The sequence below is a fragment of the Mangifera indica genome, chromosome 10 (assembly GCF_011075055.1).
Source record: "Mangifera indica cultivar Alphonso chromosome 10, CATAS_Mindica_2.1, whole genome shotgun sequence".
Classification (NCBI taxonomy): domain Eukaryota; kingdom Viridiplantae; phylum Streptophyta; class Magnoliopsida; order Sapindales; family Anacardiaceae; genus Mangifera; species Mangifera indica.
The window spans coordinates 3703816-3730112 of record NC_058146.1 but is presented as its reverse complement, the minus strand read 5'-3'; the positions used below and the strand labels follow the sequence as shown (position 1 = coordinate 3730112).

Below are 26297 nucleotides of genomic sequence, written 5' to 3'. Positions count from 1 at the left end.
AAGACAAATTGAGAAAGGTATGGTTAGAGAAGGATATGTTGAGAATATATATATATATATATATATATATCCATTATTGATTATGGAGTTTTAGTTATCCCTGTTCTTGATTTCATTTTTATTAAAAGTTTTTTTTTTTGTTTAAGAAGGAGTGAGTCAAATATCCAATTTTGTAGACTGAATTTTTGTCTTTAGGGTATAGAACTATCAAAAACTTATTGATAGATGATTTATAATAATTTTCACTAACAACGGATACTTGTAAAAGTAAATAAAATAAATTTCTCTCTCCTTTTAAACTCAAGTTATACATAATAATATATTAAAGTTTGTATTATACTTTAGTCGTTCATTTGTATGCAAACAAAAGATTGAAAATTTCCAAAACATGTACGTGCATTATTCAATCAAATCAATCAATGAGAAAAAAAAAAGTAAAAAAAGTAAAAATATATATATATATATATATATATATATATATATATATATATCTGGCAGGAATGATGTGATGAAATTGGAAGGGAAGGACAAAAGCCATCATTTTGATGGTTTAACTTTCTGAAATCACAACATGGTAGGGCCTTTCTTGTCCTTTGTATTTTTGCATGCTACTTGAAACCCTTAATTTGTGAAGGCAGGCCCTGTCTCTGCATTGATATTGAACCTTCCTTTTTCTGTAGCTTTAGTGAGAAGCCACCACTATTAATCACTCCCACATGAGTCAATGTCACACTTCACTCCCAATTTGTCGTCTTTCTCATGGTCAATTTGGTCATTTTAAACCAATCCTGCGGAATATATTCCCTTGAACATATAAAACTTCTTCGTTAACTTTCAAACTACACCTTAAATAAAGGCATTACTTTTTTTTTTTTTTTTTTTACTGAGAGTTTTACTATTTTGTCCCGATATGCCGCTCTGAAGGCATTTCTGGACTGGGCCCAACTATTAAAGTAGTGAAACAGTTTGCATGATAAGGATGATGACAAAAAGAAACGACGATGGTGATTTAATATTTCGCAAAATAAAAATTATTACTTTACATAAAATAAAAAATAAGAAATATTTCTGTTAGTGCATCTAATTTAACGTAGTTTCACGTGATTCTATTTAACTTATGGCGTTTTTTAAAGGCCCAAAGACTTATTCTCACCGACACTTCTGTGTATTTTCATAATCATATTTATAAAGTTTTAAAAATTAAAACAATAAAATTATATATACCTATTTTTAGTACATAATTTATATACACAGATAAAATATTATCATATAATTGATTTTTTTTATCATATGATGACATATATTTTAAAATTACTTAATTACATGATGACACATCACTGTGTACATAAATTATGTATCAAAAATAGTTACATATAGCATTGCTCAAGTTAAAATATCTATTTATTAACAAAATTTTGTTAAAATTATTATTAATAATAAAAATAAAATTATTATTTAATAAATAATATTAAAAAATAAAATTTTATCTTATTTTTATCTATTAATTTTAAAAAATAACAATTTTTTCTCAAAACTTAAGTTTTGAAATTTTCATCTTTGTTGGTGCCCAAAATCTATCAGCGTCACCATTGCTCGAGCAAAGATTGGGTTCTTCTCTTTCTCTCAATGCAATCTCTCTCTTTAGATCGACATCTCCTTTGAGCATCATCGTCGCTGATTCGATCTACTAAGAATCGACTAAGATTTCTCTCTGTCGATCGTTTTTGTTCATCTATCATTTCATTTTGAAAGTCAACAACGATGGACATTTTGTTTAGGGAGCTGAAGATAGACGTTTCGTTTATAAAGCTGACAATAAATGAGATTTGGTTAAGAAGTCAACTGCTTATGTATTCATCAGAGATGAATGAGATTTGCTAAGATTTAACCAAGAACGACCAAAGCCACTGGTCTTTCTATCATTGAGAGTAACAAAGAGAGCTGGTTAAAAGTCGTCAGTCTTGGAGAAGGTAGTCGAAGTGGATTTTGTAGTTGAAAAATTAGTTGGTTTTTGAGTTAATCCTAATTGGGGGAAATGATAATTTTTCAAAACTTGGGTTTTGAGGAAAATTGTTATGTTTTAAAAATAATGAGTGAAAATTAAACAAAATTTTATTTTTTAATATTACTTATTAAATGATAATTTTACCTTTATTATCAACATATAATTCTAACGAAAATCGGATGACAAGTAGGTGTTTAGGTTTTTGAAACTTTATATTAGGATTGATTTGAGTCGAACCGAACTTGAGTTTGACTCGATTTGTATATAGCAGAGCTTGAGCTCGTGGAAGTCAAGCTCGAACTCGATTTGAATTCGGTTCGGTTTATTTTGAGCTCGAGTTTTTAATTATTTTATTATTAAAACGACGTTGTTTTAATACATATTAGTCAAAACAATATCGTTTTATATTAAAATTTTTAATTGAAAAATTTGGCCAGTAGCTCGAACTCAACCGAGCTTGTATAGGGCTGACTTGTTCAAACTCGAACGGACTCAGTTCGAATCCAACCTTACTTCACGTAATATGAGTTTGAGAATACACTAAACCTTGGGTGGGAATAAGTCTTTTGGCCGTTTTTAAAAAGAGAGAACTAATATTTAACTTTTAAACCAAATTTTAAAATTTTTACAAATTTGAGAAAATATAAGGGTGAATTTAAAATTTTAATATTTTTAATACTTTAAAAATTAAACATACAATATTTTTTAAGTTATAATTATTTTTTTAATCAATTGTTTATATAATAAAATTTAAATTAATAGAAATATTGATAATGTAATAGTTATATCAAATATTAATAACGATTTTATAATTATAAGACATAATAAAATAATTATTTATAAAAAATAAAACTCATTAAAAAAAGTAAATATACGATGAGAATTTATTTTTTAAAATTCAAAAAATAAAAATGTATAGTTTTATCCTAACGTGGGATATAGTCATTTTGCCTTAAAATACATTCTGATAAAGATAGAACTCTTACAACTAAGTTTATAGGCAGTTTTAGTTTATATATTTTCAGAATTCATAATTTTTTTTTCAAATATTTAACTATTGATCAATGATCTAAAAATCATTATCTCTTTCCCTGATTGGTTTCATCATATTCAATCAAAGCATTTATTATTTTATATCTGCTTTCCGTTTTGTGCTTTTTATCATTCTTCACTGTGGAAAAGCTTGAAAATCCCATGTGGGTCAGGTATTTGTTCAGTCAAACGCCTGAATGGAATATAGATTACATTCAAAGGGAATTTTAAAAAATTAATAATTGACAAGGAACACAAAAAACGATTTGAATTCCTGCAAGGGATTCAAGCGTTTCACAACTCAATGACAACTAATCACAATCATGGAGGTTGTGAATTGAATGTCAACACAATGTTTCTACACTATGAATACTAAACTGTATTTTCATATATTTTCTTGCCTTTTGAAGATCTGTTTGGTTCAATGCTTTCACAATCCTGATACTTTTGGGGATCTGTCTGTGCTCTGTGTTTTTGTTGTTTTTTCCTTTCTTGCTCTCATTTGAGTTCAATTCTGGATTCAGAACTGAGTATATAAAATCCTTATAATCCCTGAAACCATATTGGGTTCTGTTTAGTTGTATTGGTCTTTTCAACATTCATGTCTTTGGGATTTTATAGATAACATTCTTAGGAAACTGAAAATATTTTAGGATTTGTGTTTCTGGGTTTTGCTCCTTTTTTAAACTTAATGGGACATAGTTTTTGCTATTTGCTTTTTGTCTCTTTTGTTAAGTCCTTGTCTATGTTCTTATATGGATAATCAAAAGAAAGATAAAATCTATGGGTTGCCTGGTCAACCAGGGAATGTTAATTTTAATCTGTACTCAGGTTATATAACTGTCAACCAACAAGCTGGGAGGGCTTTGTTGTATTGGTTGATAGAGTCACCAGCTAGTCGTGGAGCTCAGTCAAGACCACTTGTTTTGTGGCGTAATGGAGGCCCTGGTTGCTCCTCTGTTGCGTATGGAGCATCCGAAGAGATTGGACCTTTTCACATTAGGCCTGATGGGATGACGCTTTACTTGATTCCTTATGCTTGGAACAAGTGTATGTCATTGTCTACTGAGTACCTTCTTGTTATTATTGTAGTGTGTTTTTGAATATTAATGAGGCACATTCTTTTCTTTGGTTGCAAATTATCGTCCTTTTTTTGCTAGTCTGATTCTGTTAAAATTTTAGAGCAGTGGCAAACTTGCTGTTCCTTGAATCTCCAGCTGGTGTTGGTTTTTCATGTACAAATACTACTTCAGATTTGTACACTGCCGGTGATCAGAGAACAGGTAATTTGTAAGTGCAGTGATTATTGTTCTATTGACAGAGTGCTTTGACTATGAATTTTGTTGTTTTTTCTTAGAATTAGTTGATTTTGACATCCTCAGATGCTTTTGGTATCTGTTGTAAATATATAGCTGAAGATGCATATGCCTTTCTTGTTAATTGGTTTGAACGGTTCCCACAGTACAAGCACAGAGATTTCTACATTGCCGGGGAAAGTTATGCAGGTCTGAACTTTAAATATTCTGTTTATATATATATGTGTGTGTGTGTGTGTGTGTGTATGTGTGTGTGTTTTACTAAATGTGTGATGAAGTACTGAATGATCAAGCTTTTAAAATTTTGTTTCGGGTCATTATGTTCCTCAATTATCTCAAATTGTCATTCTTGATGCTTGATTGCTCTTAATCATCATCAAATGAGTAATTCTCTTTGTTTTCTATTAGGTTGGAAAAGCCGTTACTGATGATTGCCACGATTTTATTGGCACTTTTGAGTACTGGTGGACTCATGGTCTGATATCTGACTCCACCTAGTGGATTCTAAGAGTTGCTTGTGAGTCTGGGTCATCTGCGCATCCATCAATGGAGTGCACTAAGGCCTTGAAAGATGCAGAGAGGGAGCAGGGAAACATTGATCCTTACAGCATTTTCACGCAACCTTGCAATAACACTGAATCACTAAGGCACAACTGAAGGGGTCACTATGTAAGCTGTCATAATCTTTTCCTTTTACTATCAGCATAATTATGTGGTTTTGCATACTATAGTGTCAAATGAACAACACAATTATCTTTCTGTTTATCATCACTCTTTTCTTATCCTAGTAGATTTTGTCTCATGATGTTTAATATGCAAGTAGCAAGAGTTCTGATGATAGCTTGCGTAGATGTTGGATGATTATCTCCCTGGTGAAAAAGAAATGCTGTTAATAGTAAAAGATACGTGTGCTATATTTTGTTCAACTTCCCGAGGGAATTGGGATCTGATTAGATTGCATGTAAAGTAGGTTACACACCACCCTAGACGCACTAGCTAGATATAATATGGAATTTGTTTTCAATGAAAAAAAAAAAAAAAAAGATAAAAAATTCCCAAGTGAGAAGATACAGTGTGTGGTTTCATTGGTGGGCCTTGGCAATAATGTGGGTCACTTGGGTTCTTGGATGTAGTCGTTTAATATTTAGCTTAAAGCTGGAAGGGGCCCCCAGTCCCAAGTTGTATTCTTTGCACAATAATGTTGGAAGCTTAGATGTATGGTCTACTTCTATCACCTAACCCTTTGAGTGAGAGCTGTCATTCTTTGGTCATAAGTTTTTGTAGGACTGTATCATCAACTAATGCACACCAATTTTTCAGGTGTTAAAGTTTGTTTAATCAAGAAAAGAAAGAGAAAAAGAGAGGCAAAAGTGTCCCATATTTATGGGCATGGGGATCTTGTTAGGGTGCCTATTAAAGGGGCCATGAATTTAACCACATATTTTGAGCTGTGGCCGTTCGAAAACTGGCAGCTGCTTGATTTATTAGCTTTTCTGAGAAATTTCTGGAGACTTCAACAACTTTTTGTATCTTATCCCTACATGAAATTTATCATTCAACACAGTTAAATTTCTTGATATAATTTCTTAAGAATAACATTTACTTCTAATTCGCAGGACTTGTTCCCCACTCAAATTTGTTTTGGTTTTTACATTGTCTGTACCTGTTGTTGCAGCTTTTATTCATTTATTTATTTAATAAAGTATCTCCCTGTCGTGTCAACTAGAAAATGAATTAACTTGCAACAACAGGTGCAGACAATGTAACAGTTTCAACTAATTGTGAATTTGCTGATTGCTATATTGAATATTTCATGAATTTCTTAATTTGAATGTTGTCAGCACTGGCACAGATGGATTGTAATTGCTTATTGATCATGTGTTAAATGTTCAAGAGGAAATCTCCGTTGGGTTTGAACATGTTTTTGTTTGATTTACTCCTTTAAATATGTTCAATGGGTCTGTTTCCCAAGTTCACTCTGTTACTCTCAAACGCAGCCATGGATGTCGAGAGCTTATGATCCCTGCACTGAGAGATATTCTCAACTCTACTTTAATCTTCCTGAAGTTCAGAAGGCAATGCATGCAAATGTAACTCGAATTTCTTATCCATGGAAAACATGCAGGTATCTTTGGATGTTAAAACTATTGAAATCGTGTCTGACATGTCTTGTGACAGCTTCGTTGAGCAAATTTCTTTCGTTTTCAGTGATATTGTCTGAAACTACTGGGCTGATTCTCCGCTCTCTGTGCTTCCCATATATAAAGGACTCACTGCTGCTGGTGTCAAAATATGGGTATTCTGGTAATCCACCCCAACTGTTTGTCACTGTTTACTTTAATTTCCTTATAGTTGGGGAAATTTGTTCAGTTACCGGTGGCTTTGGTCCAGTTGTTTTAGTAAGCAATCATGAAGCTTTCTCGGTGTTTTTGGTGGGAAAAGTAGCAATATTTACTGTGCATAAATAACATGCTAAAGATTTTGTTGCTTGTGATTAAACATTCAAGGGATTTTTAATGTTTTTTCTCCTTTTTGTGTTTTCTGCGTTTTGCATTTTTGCATTCAGAATCAATATATGGTGCTTCAATTATTAAATGTATCCTGCCATGACGTATACTTTTCAGAGTATGCTCTTAATTAAGGAAACACTGTTTCAAATGCCATAAATACATTTCACTGTTGAAGACTTTTACCCCTCACTGACTTGGCCATCTGTGAGTTGGCTCTGTGTTTCACTCTAACATGGATCTCATTGACTACTTTGTCCAGTGGTGATACCGATGCAGTTATTCCAGTAACAGCCACTCGATACTCCATTGATGCCCTAAAGCTACCAACTTTAATCAACTGGTACCCGTGGTATGACAATGGGAAGGCAAATTTCGATAGCATTTTTTATTGGGTCATTTTGAAATAATGTTATGTTTGAGTTAATTGCTATTGTTGTAGATATTAATACACGTGTGCCTACTTAAGTTTTTCCCCTTTATCGCACCTTTTCTCCTTGTTAGCACAGTACAATGTTTTGGTTTTCATGCTGATATAACTGGAGCTTTACTGAGATATCATTAATAGTAATAGCAGTTTTATTCTTCATGCTATGCTAAGATAAAACAGCGGAAATGCTCAACATTTTTTTCGTTATAACTCTTATTTCCATGACAGCTTCAATCTGCTTTCTATCCTGAAACGATTGTTATTTCTGTTCATCTTTTTGTACATCATATCGGTTCCGTGGTTCATCTCACTGGGTTTCCTTTTTAGAATCTAGGTTGGTGGATGGAGCCAAGTATACAAAGGGCTGACATTTGTCAAGGTGACAGGCGCTGGACATGAGGTTCCCCTTCATCGTCCTCGACAAGCATATATTCTTTTCCGATCATTTTTGGAGAACAAGCCAATGCCAAGATAAACATGTTTGATCTCATTCATTATCTAAAATGATTAAGTCAAAGTAGATTATAAATTTGTTAACGTATAGGAAGAGGAAAATAACAGGGAAAAAAAAGCATTCCTCTCGAGTGCCTCTCTATTCCATCAAGGGGCATCATTCTAATCCATTCCATCAAGGGGCAGTTGAGATTTGATTAATAAATGAAGTTGAATATTTAGACCACTATCCATTAATTATACTCTAATTAACAACTTAATCACTGGAGCTCAAAAGATAGCTTAAATGATAAAAAATAAAATTTTATATATAAAAAAATATAATTATAAGTCTTTTTTGATAATATATCAAGATTAAACTTTTAATTTATCTGGATCAATAATTATAAAATCGATCAATAAATAAAAAATTATTTTATTTAATATGATTAATTTAGTCTTAAAAGTGATGATATTATTTAAGTGGTTTCTTATTTTATATATATAAAAAAAAACCAACTTAACCACTTGGAATGTTGTTATTAATTTATAATTGAGTACAAAAAGTCTTTCAAGTGAGGTATTAGTTAGCCAACTTGTTTGTTCACAAGTCCTTATCTCAAAATAATCCAAATTATTATTAAATGTAAACATTATGCTCTAATTAGGTGGGGGGTTTTTTTGATGCCCATTTTTCTAACTTTTACGTACAACCATACTTATCCGTTAATAATATTATATGTATATATTTTTAATATATAATTTAAATATATAAATAATATATTATTATATAATTAAATATTATTTTATTTTAATTTAAAATTATTAAATTATATAATAACGTTTCATTTATATATCTAAATTATACACTAAAAATATATAAACATAGTTTTATTGATATATTAACAATAAAATTATATATATATACTTTAAATACATAAAATGAGTATATAAATAATGTGTTATTATATTATTAATTATTATTTAATTTTTAATTTATAATTACTGACTTATATGATAATAAATTATTCATACACTTAATAATATATTCTAAATTAATGATAAAATAATACTTAATCACATGATAATATATTATTTATATATATATTTTGTATATATCTAACATTGTTCATACTTTAAATGTAAATATAAAAATTATACTTAAATTAAGGATGAAGCTACGCATTTAAGTTATAATGTATTTGTTGATTTATAATGTTACTTTATATTGAATTTTCTTTTTTTAAATTAATATGTATAAATTAATAAATAATATGAACACGAGGAGCTGGGCACATGGCTGCATAAGTCGTCGGATCCAAGAAACTAAACTACCGTGGCCATAGGGACTTTCAAAATTTATTGATTTTTTATAAATTGAAAAAACAAAGAGCATATTATAAGTATAATTTTTTTTTAATATACAATTAAATATATAAATAATATATTATTAATTATTATTTTATTTTAAATTTATAATTATTAAATTATATGATCATAAATTATTTATATATTTAATAATATATTCTAAAAATTATACATACATAATTTTTTTAAAAATAAATTAGTTACCGTGTTGATACGTGTTGTAAACATAACACCTAGATTAGTTGATTAATCAAAATTTAGGACGGTGTGCGTTAAGGTCACATGGCCCACATGGATGTTGCTTGCACTCCATCATTGCCATTAAAAAAAGTCAACTATCCCTGGTCAAACCAACATGCGGCTGTAGATCTTGCTATTCTTCAGTTCAAATTCAATCTTCCGCCTGCATTATTTTAGTTTTGTGGCTTTTGTTTTCAGCAACCCATCGCGCAAAACCACGGTAAATTATTTTAATATTTACATAAATAAAATGTTTAATTTTTTTTCTTATTATTAAAAAAATAAGAATAAAATAACTTCAAAGGCTTATAAATAAGGGATGACTCTTATCACGCCTTAATAGCCAATAAAATTACAATTACTAATAATTTTTTTTTGAAAAATGAAAATGGAACCCTAGATTTTGTAGGAAGCAATCTTCTTCCTTTTAAAAATTAAGCAACATTATGTTTGAGTCACCTTAAATATACAAATATATATTAATTATTACGTAATTTTATCTAATTATATGATGACATATATAAATGTGTATTTAAAATGGGTATACATAATTTTATTATTAAAAATTTATTTTACAAAGTAATTAATTTTTTAGAAAAAAAATATTATACATTTTTTTTGGATTTTGATGTTAAATTTTCTTTAAAAAAAACAAATTATAAAATGAATCCATCAACTATCACCAACCAAAAACTAATCATTACAATATTTTATAAATTAAAAAAAAAAAAATGTGTAACATAAATTCAACAAGAAAAATAAAAAATTGATAGATGAAAACCAATATAAAACTTACTATAAAGAAATCCCATGTTTATAACAAAAAAATTTACCCAAAAATCTATGTAAACAACAACATTTAACTTGATTCAAGTCAACTTTAACGTGCTGAAATCCAATTAAATAACTCTTAACTCACAACTCACAAGACGGTCCAGAATCCCACCCTCTCAGTTCAATCTGTGCAATTTTGCTCAGTATGGGCAAAGGCAAAGGCGAGAAATGGCAGACTTTCTCTTTGCTATTTGTTTTAGGGTTTTTGATTTTTTTAATTTCTCCAGTTTCTTCTTCTTCTTCGTCTTCATCTCCGAAGGAACAACAAGAGAGCGATAGAATCGTCGAGCTCCCGGGCCAGCCGTCTAATGTTAATTTCTCTCAATTCTCTGGCTACATTACGGTGGACAGACAAGCGGGCCGGGCCCTTTTCTACTGGCTGATCGAGGCCCCGTGGAGTAGTCAGCCAAGGTCGAAACCTCTCGTTTTGTGGCTCAATGGTGGGCCGGGTTGCTCGTCCGTTGCCTACGGGGCCTCCGAAGAAATTGGACCGTTTCGGGTAAAATCCGACGGCAAAACACTCTACTTGAATCCGGACGCTTGGAATAAAGGTAACCATTTCAAAACAACGTAAAATTTAGCCATAAACTTAGTTTCTTCACAATGTTTAACTTGTTGCAGAAGCAAATCTGCTCTTCCTCGATTCACCGGCCGGCGTCGGATTTTCTTATACGAATACTTCCTCCGATATATACACAGTCGGCGACAATAGAACAGGTCGTTTTCTTCATTTCTTGAATTTGATTTATATCTTCTTGTAATTTTCAAAAGTTAGTTAGCCAACAGTTAAACTAATTCTTGAAAAGCAGCCAACGACACTTACAAATTTTTGGTCAACTGGTTGGAGAGATTCCCGCAATACAAACAGCGGCCTTTTTACATTGCTGGAGAAAGCTATGCAGGTTCATAATTTTGACCTTTAATTAATTTTTTAAGATCAAAACCTAATAGCCAGATGTTTATATATTTAAAAAAAAAATATCCCCTTTTTTTTTAATATTAAAAAAAACGTTTTTGTCCATATGAACACGTAAATGTTTAAGACATGCAATAGTTCGTTAAAGCTTCTATGAATAAAGCTTTTGGAAACAAATGTTTGGAGAAAAGTTGGTGGTTGTTTAACTGTCAACCATAAAAACGATATATATTTTTTTATTTTTCTTTTTAAATAGATTAAATAAAAATCTTCTTAATATATCACTATTCAGGCCATTACATTCCTGAACTATCTCAACTCATTGTTCGCCATAATAAGGGCTTGGAGAATGCCACGCTTAACTTCAAAGGTTTACTGGTAAGCCATTGGGTTCCTTAATATTTCTGGGCAGAGATTTTGCGATGAAATATTCTGATAAAAAAATTAAAGTTCCTTTTTTTTTTTTGGTGAAAATGGGCAGTTGGGGAATCCTTTGATAGATGATTATCACGATAATATTGGGACGCATGAGTTTTGGTGGAACCATGGATTGATATCAGATTCAACGTATAAAGATTTGCAGAAATATTGCCCAAATGAAACGTTTTTGTTCCCGCGTGGTGAATGTTACATTGCTCTCTCTGCTGCTTATTCTGAGTTTGGAGACATCAATCCTTACAGCATTTACACTTCTCCTTGCTCTGCCACTGGTTCTCTCAAGAACAATCTTAAGCTTCCTCTGGTAAGCTCTTTTTTTCCTCCTCTATCAATACTTTCATGCTTCCTTATGACACTGATAAATAAAGAGAGAGAAAAAAGATTTTTTTTTTCTTTTTCTATTCATCCTCTCTCTTTTCTAAAACAATCAATATTTTTTTATCAAAAAAAAAAAAAAAGAGGATATATCTGGGGTTAAAATGGATGGAGAAATTAACTGAGTGTCATTATTAGTAGTGTCATCTTCGATTAAAGATAATTTAGAGATGTTTTATTAGGTGTGTATATTTTTCATTTTCTTTTGTATTTTAAGGTAATTTTGATACAAATCTTTTATATATATATATATATATATATATAAAATTATAAATATTTAAATAATATATTATTATATAATTATATATTATTTTATTTTAATTTAAAATTATTTAATTATACGATAATATTATATTTATATATAAATTATATTCTTCTAATACATTTGCTTATATTATAGTAGGGTGATTTACGTTTTGCCCCCTTATATTTGGCTTCAAAACTATTCCATCCATAGAATGTATAAATATTTTTTTACCCAAAACAAAACTCGGTCAAGAAAAATTTTGCACTAACTTTGTATCGAGATTGCAATTATTATATTACCTTTATTCTTCCAGCCCCTTCTCTTCCTGCCTTTTTTTTCTTCTCCTTTTATTTCTCTCCATTCTCTTTATTTTTTTACCTTTCTTTCATCGAGGCGGCTAGATTTTGCTTAATTTCTTTGGCTGGCAGCTGAAATTGCACGGCTCAAAATCACAACACAACCAACTCAACAACCACTACCTTCTCCCAAACGCACCACAACAACCCCCGACACAAACAAATAATTGCACTTCATCGATGCTCCTTGTGTTCACCACGCTCCATGGATTATCATTGTGGTGCTAGTCCTTGAGTCGTTCCTAAGGTCTTTCAAGTCAAAATTTTTACATTGAATCCGAATATGAACTCGTCATTATCATCATCGAGTCAGACTGGGTTTGTTCCCTTGAGTCCAACTCGCCTAAACTTGCCAATTCTCTTACCACCTTTAATGATTCCTCCATCATATATATCTCTAAAACACCTCACCTACCTCCGCACTACTGTTATCACACTTGTCCTTACATACCGTCGAACATGGTGCGATCATGTGACGATTGTTTACCACCCATCATATTTTCCTCTCATCGTAGCAAATTAGTGTTAATGGAAGGATTTTATTGTGTTTAGGAATTATGAGAACAAAAAAAAAGAATTGGAAAAAACAAATTAGTGTTAGTGGAAGGATTTTATCGTGCTTAGGAAAAATTAAAACTAGGGGTGAACAGGTATGGATACCGACTGAAAAAGATGAGATTCCGAACCAAAACAAAAATGGGTCTATTCCTCGGGAATTGAAATTGGAATTAGAATTTGTATGGACAGGTTTCTATTTGTAACTAGAGTGAGCAAGCCCAGGAAATCCGCTAAAAATTAAGAAACCAAAATCCGGATGGACTAAGATTGATTCCTACCCAAAATTGAGCTTGTCGATTCCAATTCCTGTCCGAAACATATTTTTTTTATAGATTCTATTCGAAGTAGTTTCGATTCCAATTCTTACCTAGAACTACTCAACTTCATCAGGAACAATCAAAATATCTGAGAAACCTTTCCAAATTCTATAATGGGTTCATTCAACATATAAATTTGAAACTAATCTGACAAGTGTTCGGTTTTTTCGATAAGAAGTAAAACCGAGTTTGAAGTGGACCATATGCAATAGCAACTGAGTTGAGTTTTCTTAATAAGAACGGGGCGGGGGGGTGGGTGGGTGGGTGTCACTGAGCGACGCTTGTGTTGCATTACCATGTCTCTTACTTGAATGAACTTTTACAAAACGAAACTCGATTCTTAAATTCATTCCACCAGAAACTAGTTTGAACATAAGTTATATTAGAGGAATTTGCCTCATTTCTTTTTTTTTTCGGTTGGGGTGAAATTTCTTCTCCATAATACAATTATGTGTATACACTTTTAATTATACTATTAATACATAGAATACATAATATGTTATCATATAATAACGTAATTTTAAATAAAAGATAAATAATACTCAATTACATAATAATATATTATAATATTATTTATATATACTAAAAATTTATGATACGCTCTCTTCCGTATGGTTTTGTGCTGAATCATCAACACTATACAAAGAGAGAACTACTTAAAATATCAGTAATGGCAGCCTCCTATATATTGTTGTATTTATGAAGGTTGTCTCCGTGTTTCTTCCGGCACGTGGATAAAGAAATTTATGGCAGTCTTTCCAGCTATAAAAACGTTGAAAAAAGAAGAAACTCAAGGTAAAGCTGAGAAGACAATTTTGTAGCAAATTAGGGGGATGACGACTAATTCAGAGAGAGTCGATTGATTTGGGGGGAAAAAAACAAAATGAGGGTGAGGTCAATCGAATCAGGTATACACGTACGTGATCTTCTCTAAAAAATATATATTAGCTGGGTTGGGTAATTCGACCGAGAATGGTATTTGGAATATTGGATAGATTTTGTGTCAGTTCTGGTTCCTGTCAAATAGGAATCTTTCTTTGACTCGAAACCTAGAGGTTCTACTAGAACTTGTCATATTTTTTTTAGGTTTTAGATAGAAACCTGAACCAAAGACCGAGTAGCAGGGGATTCCAATTTCTACTAGATAAATAACTTTTCCATATATGTAACTTATTTGGTCAATGTCAATTTGTCTGTCAGATCAATCATAGGGAAAGGATATCGTCGGTCTCATAACTACTACATTATATAAATTAAGGTTTCATTTTGATATAGGTATGGTGAGTTTTGTGCCCAAGAGGCCAATACCTCTTTGTTGGATCCCAAACTGAAAGTATCCAAACTACCCTGGCGGGTAACCGCATCCTTTTCCCGTATAATTAGTCATAACATATTTTTCCAGCGAGCTTCTTTCTCCAAATTTTCAATTTAGGCAAAAATCGACAAATCAATTATAGGGTTACACTTCTCCATCACCAACATTGTCTCTATCGCCACCTCATCCTCCATCTCTCTCATGTGAAGCCGACCTTGACGGTATCAGTACTCTTGAAACGATTTGCAACCTCAATTCCAGTTTAGTTTTCCAAGATGATGTTAGAGGTGGTTCACAACAATTGGCTTTCTCAATATCTTCCTCCAAACCCAGTTCCTCTGCCAAATCTTCTAGCAAACTTCGCCTTAAAGATGACTCCAGGTCCTTTTTGGCCATTGCCAACTTTTGCTGGAGATGGGTCAAACTCTGCTCTAGAGAGGTTTAGTTTTACTCTTGTAGACCATCCTCTTTTGTTTGTTGGGTTTTGTTTTCCAGGACTACCTTGTTTTCCTTTTTTTTTCCCATCATGCTTATGTAGAACTCTCCACTTCTCTTCCTAGTAGCTATCGTGTACAAAACTTAAAGGAGTTCTTGAGAATAGATCAATGGTTATGCTCCAAATCAGATCTTTTTTAGAATGGATCAAATCCGCAAATACTAACTCTTGGAAAAAGGTGTAAAAGCTCTCCGTTCGACGCAGGGAGCATTGCACCACTTTTCCTCTGATTCCCTTGTGAACAAAGTAATGAAAGGTTGGGTACCAAAATTTTGGTTTTGAATTCAATTTAGGGTCGGTTTAATTCTTTAGAAAGTGAAACTATATACTGTTAATTTTATAAAAACTGAAACCAAAACTTATTTATAGTAGACCAGTTCCAATTAAGAATCAAAATTTATAATTAAAAACTCGATAACTCAATTCTAATTAGATAATTTACTCACTTTTAGTCTAAACAAAGAAAAGATTTAAGTTAAACAAGTCATGTTGTGATTTGGGCAATTGCAAATAAAGAAAAACAAAATAACAATTTTGTCATGCAATTTTTGAAATTTTGTAATTTATATGTTTTAAGACTTAACGTGGCGTGTAAAAATAGATCACTCTTTATAATATTATTTTTCATATTTTTTAATTCACAATTTCATGAGAGAAGACAGTACGTGTAATATTTTCGCTCCCTAATTTTGCACTACTTTATTATTTTCTTGAACTTCAGCCATGGACGTTCAGAGGATCGGATGAATGCATAATTAAGTACACGAAAGTTTATATGAATCGGTCGGACGTGCAAAAGGCTTTTCATGTCAATGTCGCTAAGATTTCTAATCCTTGGACGACTTGCAGGTTTGAATATAAACATAATTAATTTATGCAAGCATTTAAAATTTTTATTTTTCCCATGCAGTATGTATATATAAGCTCATAATTAAGCTTAATTTGCCTTTTCCAATTTGCAGTTCTGCCATCAGGAGCAACTGGACCGATTCTCCAAAATCCATGCTTCCCGTCTTCAAGGAACTTATTTCAACTGGCATTAGGATCTGGCTGTACAGGTATCTATTCTTTTTCTCACGTGTTTAGTTTTCACTAAGGCCCAAAATGGTGTTGGCGTAGGAGGCCATGCAAAATACAGTTTAAATTATAAAATAGAATTGAATTATTTAAAAAATTATAATTTTGTTTAGAAAATAAATAGGTTTAGGTTAATAAATTTAAAAAAAATAATTTTCGGTATGAATTATGATTTGGATTATTTCTAAACCAAACCAAATCATAAATCGTATTTTTCTAAATACATATATATAACTATGTTTGATAAAAATTTTCAATAAATAATTAGGTGTATAATTTATTTTACCATTTTTTACATGTTTTATATTTATTTTATATATTTATATTATGCCTTAGAAAATTATAATTCAATTAATTTAATAAAAATATTATATATTTAGAAGTGAATGATTTTAATAAGTTTAAACCATAACTTAAATTGTATTTTTTAATTTAGTTTGGTTTAGTTTGAAAATTTTTCAAACTATTTTTTTTTTTAGTTTGGTTTGAAAAACTCACAAATTCAACCATATACACCCTTAACGACGTAAAATATTTATAGATATGACAATGAAACAGGTAGGGATCCAATACCTTAATCCTTATAGGGAAAATCTTTTCCCATCCTTGATACAAAGACGATAGGGAATCTCCATTCTCTACTTCCGAAAAAAATTCCTCACATTTTACCCTCTCCATCTCTGATAAAAAAGTAATGTAATACTTTTGAGAAGTGTTAAAATATATTTATAATAATTAAAAATTTTTAAAAATAATTTAATAGATAAACATTTTGGGAATATAAAAGAAAGGAGATAAACCGAAGAAAAGACAGGTTAGGGATAAAACCAGTTGAAAACATATTTATTTTCATTTTTGATTATACAGATTTTAGTTATTTTTATCTCTATTTTTATCATAGAATCCTCTTACTATTTAAAGGGGATGAATTAAAAATCCGATTTTGCAAACTAAACTAATATCTCTTGATATTTTTGACCACATTAAAATACAATATTTTGAGTTTATTTGTTCAGATGTAGGTTTTAAGGGTCTTACTTTTTGAAGTTAAATATTATTTGGCTTAATATATTTTGAGCATAAACTAAATTTGGGGTTTCTTTTTGAACTGTGAACAGTGGTGACACAGATGCCATTTTGCCCCTATCTGCAACAAGATATTCCATCGCTGGTCTCAATCTTGAAACGGACGTCGACTGGTATGCCTGGTACGACGATCAATCAGAGGTAAGACTTTAATTTTAATTTACAATAAAAAAATAATTTTGAAAAATAAATAAAGACAAATTTGCTAAAAAATATTTTGATGTGATTAATTAAGGTTGGTGGGTGGAGCCAAGTGTACAAGGGCTTGATCTATGCAACAGTTCGGGGTGCAGGCCATGAGGTCCCAATGAGTCAGCCAAAATTGGCTCTGATATTGTTAAAGAATTTTTTGAACAACAGTACTTTGCCAGGACTATTTGATTTTTCATAGAATTTGTTGGTTAAAATTTAATATATACCCACATATAGCAGCAGTAGGAGATTAGATTATATTTTTGTCTCAATTGTAATGAATTTACATAATTGTTGTCTTATATTTATATTGTAATAAATAAAAATTCCTTATGATTTGTATTTTGAAATAAGATCCCAATGTGTATTATTGCTTAATACATAGATATATACACACTTATATATATTATTATATAATTAATTGATTTTAAATTTAAAATAAAATAATATCTAATCATATGATACATATATAAATATATAAATATATATTTATATACTTAAAATAAATACGTATAATATTACTTTTTTTCTATTTGTCTATTAACTCAATTTCTCTTTTTCATTTAAAATGCTGATTTTTTCTTTTATCTTATTTTCCTTTTGTCGTCAAACAAAATCTATAGTTCCAAAAGTAATTAATATAAAATCTTAGCATGTAATTAAATAATTTTTAATTAAAATTTAAAAAAAAAATCTATTCATATAATAATGTATTATCTCAATACTAATTAGATACTTGAAAAAAATGAGCAAATTACGCGTACCTATATTAGATATACAATTGTATATATATTTATATGTATCATCACATGATCTGTTTTACTTTATTTTTAATTTAAAATAATTTAATCATATAATGTTTATATATATATATATATATATATATATATATATCAAAACTAGATATATATATCAAAACTAGATATACATAATTTTATTAAAAATAAATACATATAACGTGAAGCGTATCATGTCCGTGCTCTTGGATAACAATCTATAACAGATTTCATTTTGATATTTGTAAAATTTCTAAAAAAACAAACATGTTAAAAGTGTTTTATCCATTATTAGTACTGTAATAAAGTGATCTTTTTTAAAAAATGTAAGGATAAAAATTTGTTGTTCCTTTACAATTGGTCGTAAAATCTATTTTGTCCTAATCGACGTATTAATTAATATTATATATGAAGGAACATAAATTAATAATTGGGCAATCCTTAATTCAATATAAGAAAATAATGGAGGGCAAGTGGAGCCGTAAGGGAGAAGTAAACATAAATAAACAGAGACTTTGAGAAGATATGTTAAAATCTTAACCGAAAAGACAACCTAAATTCTGGGTCCGAACTTGCTCCATCCCTCTGAAATTACCAAATTGACTTTCTTCTTACTTTTCTTTTCTTCCGTTGGACATTGTAGTACGAATTCAATAAAATTATTTATACAAATAAGTTATACAAATTTATTTATATAAATTAAAACAGTAATTTTTATTAAATAATATAATTATTTATTTTTTTATATTTTAAAATTACCTAATAAAATATTATCATAGTAGATTATAAAAATAAGTTTTTTACGATTTACTTATAAATATAATATTATTTTTCTAAATTTGATCTTCTTTGTTGCTCATAAATTTTTTTTGCGGATTGAAATAAGGCTATTTTATTTTTAACCTTGGTGATTGATAATGTTTGAAAGTACCTTAACATTTTGAAATTTTGATAAGAGTAATGTTACTGTATATATTTTTTATATACAATTTAAATATATAAATAATGTGTCATCACATGATTAAATATTTTTTAATTCAAAATCACTCAATTATACAATAATATATTATTTATGTATTTAAATTATGTTAAAAAATATACATATAGTGTTATTGTTTCGATAATGTAGTGCTAAATTAATGGATAGAGTGGTAATTTGACTGTAATTCATCCCATTAAACATTAAACATTAAAAATTTGCATTTAAATTCTATACCAAGCAATTCTCAATTTAATCTTAAAAGAACACTTATAATGTGGGAAATTCAATGGGTACAACAATATTATATATATATATATATATATATATATATATATGATATGTTATCATATAATCGAGTGTTATTTTATCTTTAATTTAAAATTATCTAATCATATAAATGATACATTATCTGTATATTTAAATTGTGTACAAAAAAATATGCATATATAATTTTATTTTAAAAAAAAAAGTAAAAACAAATTGAGTTCCTTAATGACTAAGATGCATGTGTAATTTAGTCATTCTGCATGGAAAAAGCAACTTGCGAGAGCAAAAGGGGCAAAAACATTTTGAAAATTTGAAAGCTTTCTGGTACTAAAATAAGGAAAAAATTAAAGCATGTAATGTCACCCCATTAAATAAAAAAAAAGCTGAAGAAGACACCCAAAAAGAAAGAGCAATATGTATAAAGAAACAGAGAGCTAGAGATGCATAAACAACTACAAATTATTCACTAGTTTCTACCACTAAAGCACCAAACTTACTATGTATCATTTTAGCAACACGGTCGTCGGTTTCTTGAATCTTTTGACACTCTTAGCTTCGATTCCGATCATCGGCGGTGGCCTATGGATGGCGAGGAGTAGCACAACCTGTGAAAGTTTCCTTCAAACTCCACTTCTAGTTTTAGGTTTCATTGTTTTTGTGATTTCTCTAGCTGGTTTCATTGGCGCATGTTTTCATGTAGCATGGGCGCTTTGGTTTTATCTAGTGGTGATGCTTTTTGTTATCGCCGCCTTAATGGGTGTCACCATTTTTGGATTTGTGGTGACAAGCCCCGGCGGCGGAGTTCAAGTTCCCGGCAGGGTTTACAAAGAGTACCATCTTCAAGATTATTCCTCGTGGTTGAGAAATAGGATCAAAGAGCCTGAATATTGGAGGACTATCAGAAGTTGCATATTGGGTTCAAAAACTTGCAGCAAACTTGCGTCTTGGACACCTATTGATTATGTTCAAAGAGACTTGTCTCCTATACAGGTAAACTTGTTCATTTGAAGTCACCGATTTTACTTAATTAACGATTTGGTGGTGCGTTTGACGCTAACAAATATGATTTCTCCGCCGCCGAGAGCCCAACCAATTGAATCAAGTAAAAACATTTTTTAGTTTGTGTTAGATTCAAATAAGAAATAGTTCAGTTCAAGTTTAATTTGAGTTTGTCAAGCTGAAATTAAGGGTGATTCGATTTTATCACAAATAAAAAATGATTCGATTTGGTTTAATTAAAATTATTGGTTCTATTTGGTTGTTCAAAGTTGTAACTAAGTTCAATTCGAATTTATGGTTCGAATTCGTGATTTAGATTTGTGGTTTGAATTCATGTCTTATTGACAAAATAATATTATTTCATATAAATAATAGACGAAACCACCGAATCAAACCATAAATTCAAATTACGAATTTGAATTTAATTAAATCAAGCCACGAATTTAAACCATTGATTCGACCCATAAATTCAAATTGAACACTTTTTAGCTCAAGTTCGATTCGATTTAAAAAAAAGAACCAAAATTTTAACTCGAATTTAGCTTGAATTCGAATTAAACAAATTTTAAATTGACCCATCTTTCAAGACCGAATTGATTCCGCTCAAATTCAGCTGTACTCATGCCCCTTCTGACCCAGGAAATTTTGTTGTTAATCCCGTTCTAATCTTATTTTTATTTCGTGAATTATTCTGAAGGTAAATTAATGTCCACCTATCGTAATTTTTTGATGAATTTTTGCGCAGTCTGGTTGTTGCAAGCCGCCAACTTCGTGTATATATGACATGGCAACAATGGTGGCTCAAGATCCGGATTGTTACCGGTGGAACAATGCTCCGACGATGCTGTGCTACGAGTGTGATTCGTGTAAAGCCGGAGTGCTTGAGGATGTAAGAAGGGACTGGCGGAGGCTCTCAGTTGTTAACATTGTGATAGTAATTTTTCTTATTGGGATTTATTCAATTGGATGCTGTGCCTTTCAAAATATACAATGGGCACAAACGGGTTTCCCATATGGACCCAACTGGATGACCAAAGTCCGACCTACATGGGACAACTATTGGTTAGTCTGTTTAATATTGTTTTTCTTAAAACAAATAAAAACTTGTTTTTGAAATTGAAGAAACCCCCAGTTTATTGAATAGATAAATCTCAAAATCTATTGACTAAACTTATAATAAAAAAAATTGTTTTTCTTATAGTATTTAAAATTTTAAATATTATTTATACTGAATTAATTTTAGGGAATGACTTTATCGCAGGTGGAGGTGGTGATGAAATTCTGAAAAGTGCTTTGGTGGTTAAATTTTCAGAAGGCATTGGAATTGGAGGTACCTGAAGGTGATTTCTCTTTCTACAGTATTATAGATGGGCTTGGCTTGCTTTTGTGTACAAATTAAGTAACATTTGAGAAGCAATTAGGTGTGCTTTATAAGATTATACATATTTAAGTTAGTTCTTCCTTTTATTTTAAAAAAAAAAAGATTTTCCATTGAAGGAAGGGGCTAACTCCGTTTGCCGAAAATTATCTATGCTTAAACGCCTCAACAGTTCTTGAAATTCATTGAATGCCTCCCTAAAAAATCTCACTCAATATATAAAACCTGAATAAAGAAAATTTTAAAAATATATTGGATGATCCAGGACCAATGTTAGTTTTGGGTAGTATAATAGTCGAATAGTACATTATATTATATATCAAAATCTAATTTTTTTTATTGTGTATTATATAATGTAAATTTTTTTAAAATAATAAATAATTCTAATTGTCACATTCTCACCTTAGAAAATATTATTAACATTCTCTGACATTTTAAAAATTTTTAAATATATTTCTATTGTATTATCACTACTTTAAAAAGATATCTCGATTTATATTAATAATATATATTATATTATATTATATGTTTATCGTATTGATAAATTTTAATATATTTTATAATATATATAAAATATTTTTTATTTATATTATATTATATAGTATTATTATATATTATAAAATATTGACAATTATATTAAGTTGGGTAAACAAAGGCGGCAGACATTAGAGGGCCTTAGCCAGCAAGGATTGACCATTTTTGGGGCCGAAGGCCTAGTCAGTAAAGCACAAAAGTCTTCATTTTGTAGAAAAATTAAAGTCTTCTAACTTTTTACGCCATATATTTTTTCATCTAAGTCGTAATGTCAGTTTCATTAATATTTAAGTAAGATTTTATATATTATTGGATTAATAATTAAATAAAAATAATTAAGAATACTAATCTCAGCTAACGTGCTTAGTTCGGCAGGTTAATTATATATTATTGTTGAATGGGAAAAGACTTAGAGCAATACAGTAATTTGAAAATTAGTAGAAGCACAGTCCTGCGCATATTGTAAATATTTTCCATAATTAATTAATTTATTTTTTCAGATAACGTCATTTTATTTATGCCAATGGCCCTTTAAAAATTTTAAAATAGGCTAAATGACGGTTTTCCATCCAAAGTTTAGTGTAAATCCCATTTTTTATTTATTAATTATCAAAAATCTAAATATTCACTTATTTATTAAATTTTATTATTACCGTCTGGATAAAAACATCATTTAATAAAAATATTTAAAAAACTATAAATTTATCACAGCCTCCAAAATTTAAAAATTAATAATTTATCTTATCTCTCCTATCCAAAATTTGAAAAACTTATATTCTTTTCTTAACATCTATTGGTAGTCAAAGATGATAGTAACGGTGACATTCTCTCTTTATCTATTTCTAATCATCATCGATTGTCCTTTTCCCTCACCAGTTAGCGCATGACAAAACTGAGATTTGGGTTTCTTCGTTGTGGTGTCATTTGATGAAGAGATCTCGCTTTCTTTGTTGTTTTATTGTACACTAAACCTTGGATGAAAAATAGTCATCTAACCTTTAAAATATTAGAGAGAGACCTATTAGTCAACTTTTATAAAAAAAAAGTAATAGTATATATATAAACAAAAACTTGTTCTTATGTCATTAGATAATTTTAAATTAAAGATAAAATAATATTTACTCATATAATAACATATTATTATTTATATATATAATTTTATTAATAATTTAAGAAAAAATGTTGCATATGCAATTTAGACTAAACATATAGTAATTTGGTAAATTATTGTACAATTAGTCAATATTAAAATCTCTAGAAGATCATCTGAGACAGAAGCGCTTCTAGAGAGGATGATGAAGTCATAGTTTTCAATGTTGCATATGAGGATAATGAACTCAAGTTGTGTTGGAGCTATTAAAGACTCTTGGGTTATTCACCAGCTACCTCCAGACTAACGTCAAAACATTTCAGAATCAAAGGCCGCTGTGCACGATAGCGTCATCAAAAGGTGTTAAAACGACAACGTTCTTATTAATTAATTAATGGTAGAGGTGACTTTCATGAAGTCAAGTCAATTAACGGTTAAAGAGTGCCATCAAGTGAATCCACTTGCTCATTCGTTACGACTTTCCTAAGAATTAGACTCCTTTATTTTACCCCTAAAAGATAATTTTGAGTGAACAAAAAAATTATGTATAAAAAAAATTTTATTTGAGATTTAAATCTATATTTTTTTAATGTAAGATTTAAATTTTATGTTTAAATTTGAGGTTATGATAAAAATTTTATTTAAGTTAAATTATTATTTTGAATTAAATCATTTACATTAAATTACTAAAACTTTAAGTTTATTGATTGATTGATAACTATTTTATCCAATAAGTTAAAAAATTAATTTTAAAATATTATTAAAAAAAATTTAAATTATTATTCTGTGTTTGAAATACTTTCCCTTCACCACTGAATCGACAACTTGAAGGACGCGGTTGCAAATGTACTACTCCGACAAAGCAGGTGGGTCGAGAGCCTTTGATCGTGGGTAGATAGTTGTCGAATTTATGGGTGTATTTATTGTGCGGTCTCCCATTAATATAAATGAATAGAGCCAGACCAGACGGCCACAGCTATTCATCATTAAGTGTGCATAAGAATCCAAAATTCATTGCTGTTGTAAAATGCAAAATCTGTTCATTTGATTGGAGCAGTCGGCGGAGGGAGTCACGGGGAGGCCAGCAGTGGAGAAGAGAGGTTACAACCGGATTTTGGTCGTTAGAAAAGAATAGTTTTTAATTAAAATTTTAAAAAAGAAAATATTATTTTTTAAACCTCAACCTTAAACAAAATATTAATGGAATAAATATTTATTATTTTTAATATATTATTTATTAAATAATAATTATAGTTTTATAAATTGATAATATATAATAAATATTTAAGTTTTAAAAAAATAATAATAAATAAACCTTGAGTGGGGATGACCCATAAAATTAACACCTCCCATTTAGGCTAAACTTAGCTGTCGAAGTCTCCAAATTAAATATAATAATTATTATTCAATTTGTTAACTTAACTGGTCGCATTGACCTATGTTTGTAGGATTAGATTTGAAGTGAATCAAATTCAAGTTTAGTTAGGTTTGTATATAATAGAGTTTGAGTTTGAGTTCGAGTTTAAGCTCCTAGAAGTCTAGCTTAAACTCGATTTAAATTCAACTCAATTTATTTTGAGCTCAAATTTTTAACTATTTCATTATCAAAACGATATCGTTTAATACATATTGATTAAAATGATATTATTTTATATCAAAATTTTTAATTAAAAAATTTGATGAATTGTTTTACCTCAACCGAGCCTATATAGGACTGACTTGTTTTAGACTTATTTAAACTAAACTTAAACGGGTTTGATTCTAATCCAACCCTATAGGTTCAATGTATAAATCCAATTATGTGTCCCGTAGAAGCATCTATCTGGATTAATAAACTTTGTACAGCCCTACTACTCTTACCATTCAATCCTAAAATTATACTTTGACATTTTGCTTCTCTTTCCTGTCCACGTCTTGCTTTCTTATTCATTGACAAGGCCACATTAACCAAATCGCAAAATCTGTTCATTGGATTTGAGCAGCCGCACTTTTTCAAAACTATTTTCATTTTCTCTTTATTAATTTAGAATCGATCCTTTTTTAAATAAATAATATTATATATATATATATATAGATATATTTTAAATATAATTTAAGATAATATATTATTATATAATTAAATATTATTTTATTTTTAATTTAAAATCATTCAATTATATAATAATATATCATTTATATATCTAAATTATGTATTAAAATATGAATAATATTATGTGTACCTATTTTTGATACACAATTCATGTACACAATGATGTGTCACTATGTAATTAGGTGATTTTAAAACATGTATCATCATATAATAAAGAAACATCTAATCAGATGATAATACCTCATTTGTGTATACAAATTGTGTATAAAAAATAAGCACACATAATTTTATTGTTAATATATATATATATATATATATATATATATATATATAATTTTATTGTTTTGAATTATCCAAATTATTGACTAAAAGATGAACAGCTTAAACCCAGTTGACAGTTCTCAATCTTTTCCCCGCAAGCTTGGGAAACCTTCCTGGTTCTTACCCTAATGACTAAAAAAAGTCCTTATTGATAGACTTATTAGCTCAACTAACTCGATTATTATATAATTTTTTAAAAAAATTTTTTCCTTCCTCATTCTACCTCTCATTACAATTTCAAGATCCATAAAATTAGTATAGTTGAAAAAGTTGAACGTTATAAATTTATGAATTAGTGCGTATTGGATCTAGTGTTTTGTCTTT

At 29.6% G+C, this 26297-nt stretch overlaps 2 protein-coding genes and 1 pseudogene across 2 annotated transcripts; all 3 read left to right on the top strand.

The window, feature by feature from the left end:
- Positions 1–3164: 3164 nt before the first annotated feature.
- On the top strand, positions 3165–7584 carry LOC123227810 (annotated as a pseudogene).
- Positions 7585–10226: 2642 nt separating this feature from the next.
- On the top strand, positions 10227–17887 carry LOC123227346 (serine carboxypeptidase-like 27). Its single transcript, XM_044652116.1, has 9 exons — positions 10227–10715; positions 10786–10881; positions 10974–11066; positions 11373–11458; positions 11562–11822; positions 15904–16031; positions 16145–16240; positions 17378–17486; positions 17581–17887. The coding sequence occupies exons 1-9, from the start codon at positions 10310–10312 to the stop codon at positions 17734–17736; spliced, it is 1431 nt and encodes a 476-aa protein (XP_044508051.1). The 5' UTR covers positions 10227–10309; the 3' UTR covers positions 17737–17887.
- Positions 17888–19983: 2096 nt separating this feature from the next.
- LOC123227132 (tetraspanin-6-like) lies at positions 19984–22015 on the top strand. Its single transcript, XM_044651819.1, has 3 exons — positions 19984–20552; positions 21307–21623; positions 21823–22015. Exons 1-3 carry the CDS (start codon positions 20061–20063, stop codon positions 21833–21835), a joined length of 822 nt encoding a protein of 273 aa, XP_044507754.1. The 5' UTR covers positions 19984–20060; the 3' UTR covers positions 21836–22015.
- The last annotated feature ends 4282 nt before the right edge of the window (positions 22016–26297 follow it).

What these genes read in the sequence shown, in the direction of transcription:
- LOC123227346 (XM_044652116.1), top strand. Translation starts at nt 10,310, where the DNA reads ATGGGCAAAGGCAAAGGCGAGAAATGGCAGACTTTCTCTTTGCTATTT. An exon ending in AATCCTTGGACGACTTGCAG is followed by an intron (nt 16,032 to 16,144) that starts GTTTGAATATAA and finishes TCCAATTTGCAG; the next exon opens with TTCTGCCATCAGGAGCAACT. An exon ending in ATTAGGATCTGGCTGTACAG is followed by an intron (nt 16,241 to 17,377) that starts GTATCTATTCTT and finishes AACTGTGAACAG; the next exon opens with TGGTGACACAGATGCCATTT.
- LOC123227132 (XM_044651819.1), top strand. Translation starts at nt 20,061, where the DNA reads ATGTATCATTTTAGCAACACGGTCGTCGGTTTCTTGAATCTTTTGACA. An exon ending in GAGACTTGTCTCCTATACAG is followed by an intron (nt 20,553 to 21,306) that starts GTAAACTTGTTC and finishes ATTTTTGCGCAG; the next exon opens with TCTGGTTGTTGCAAGCCGCC.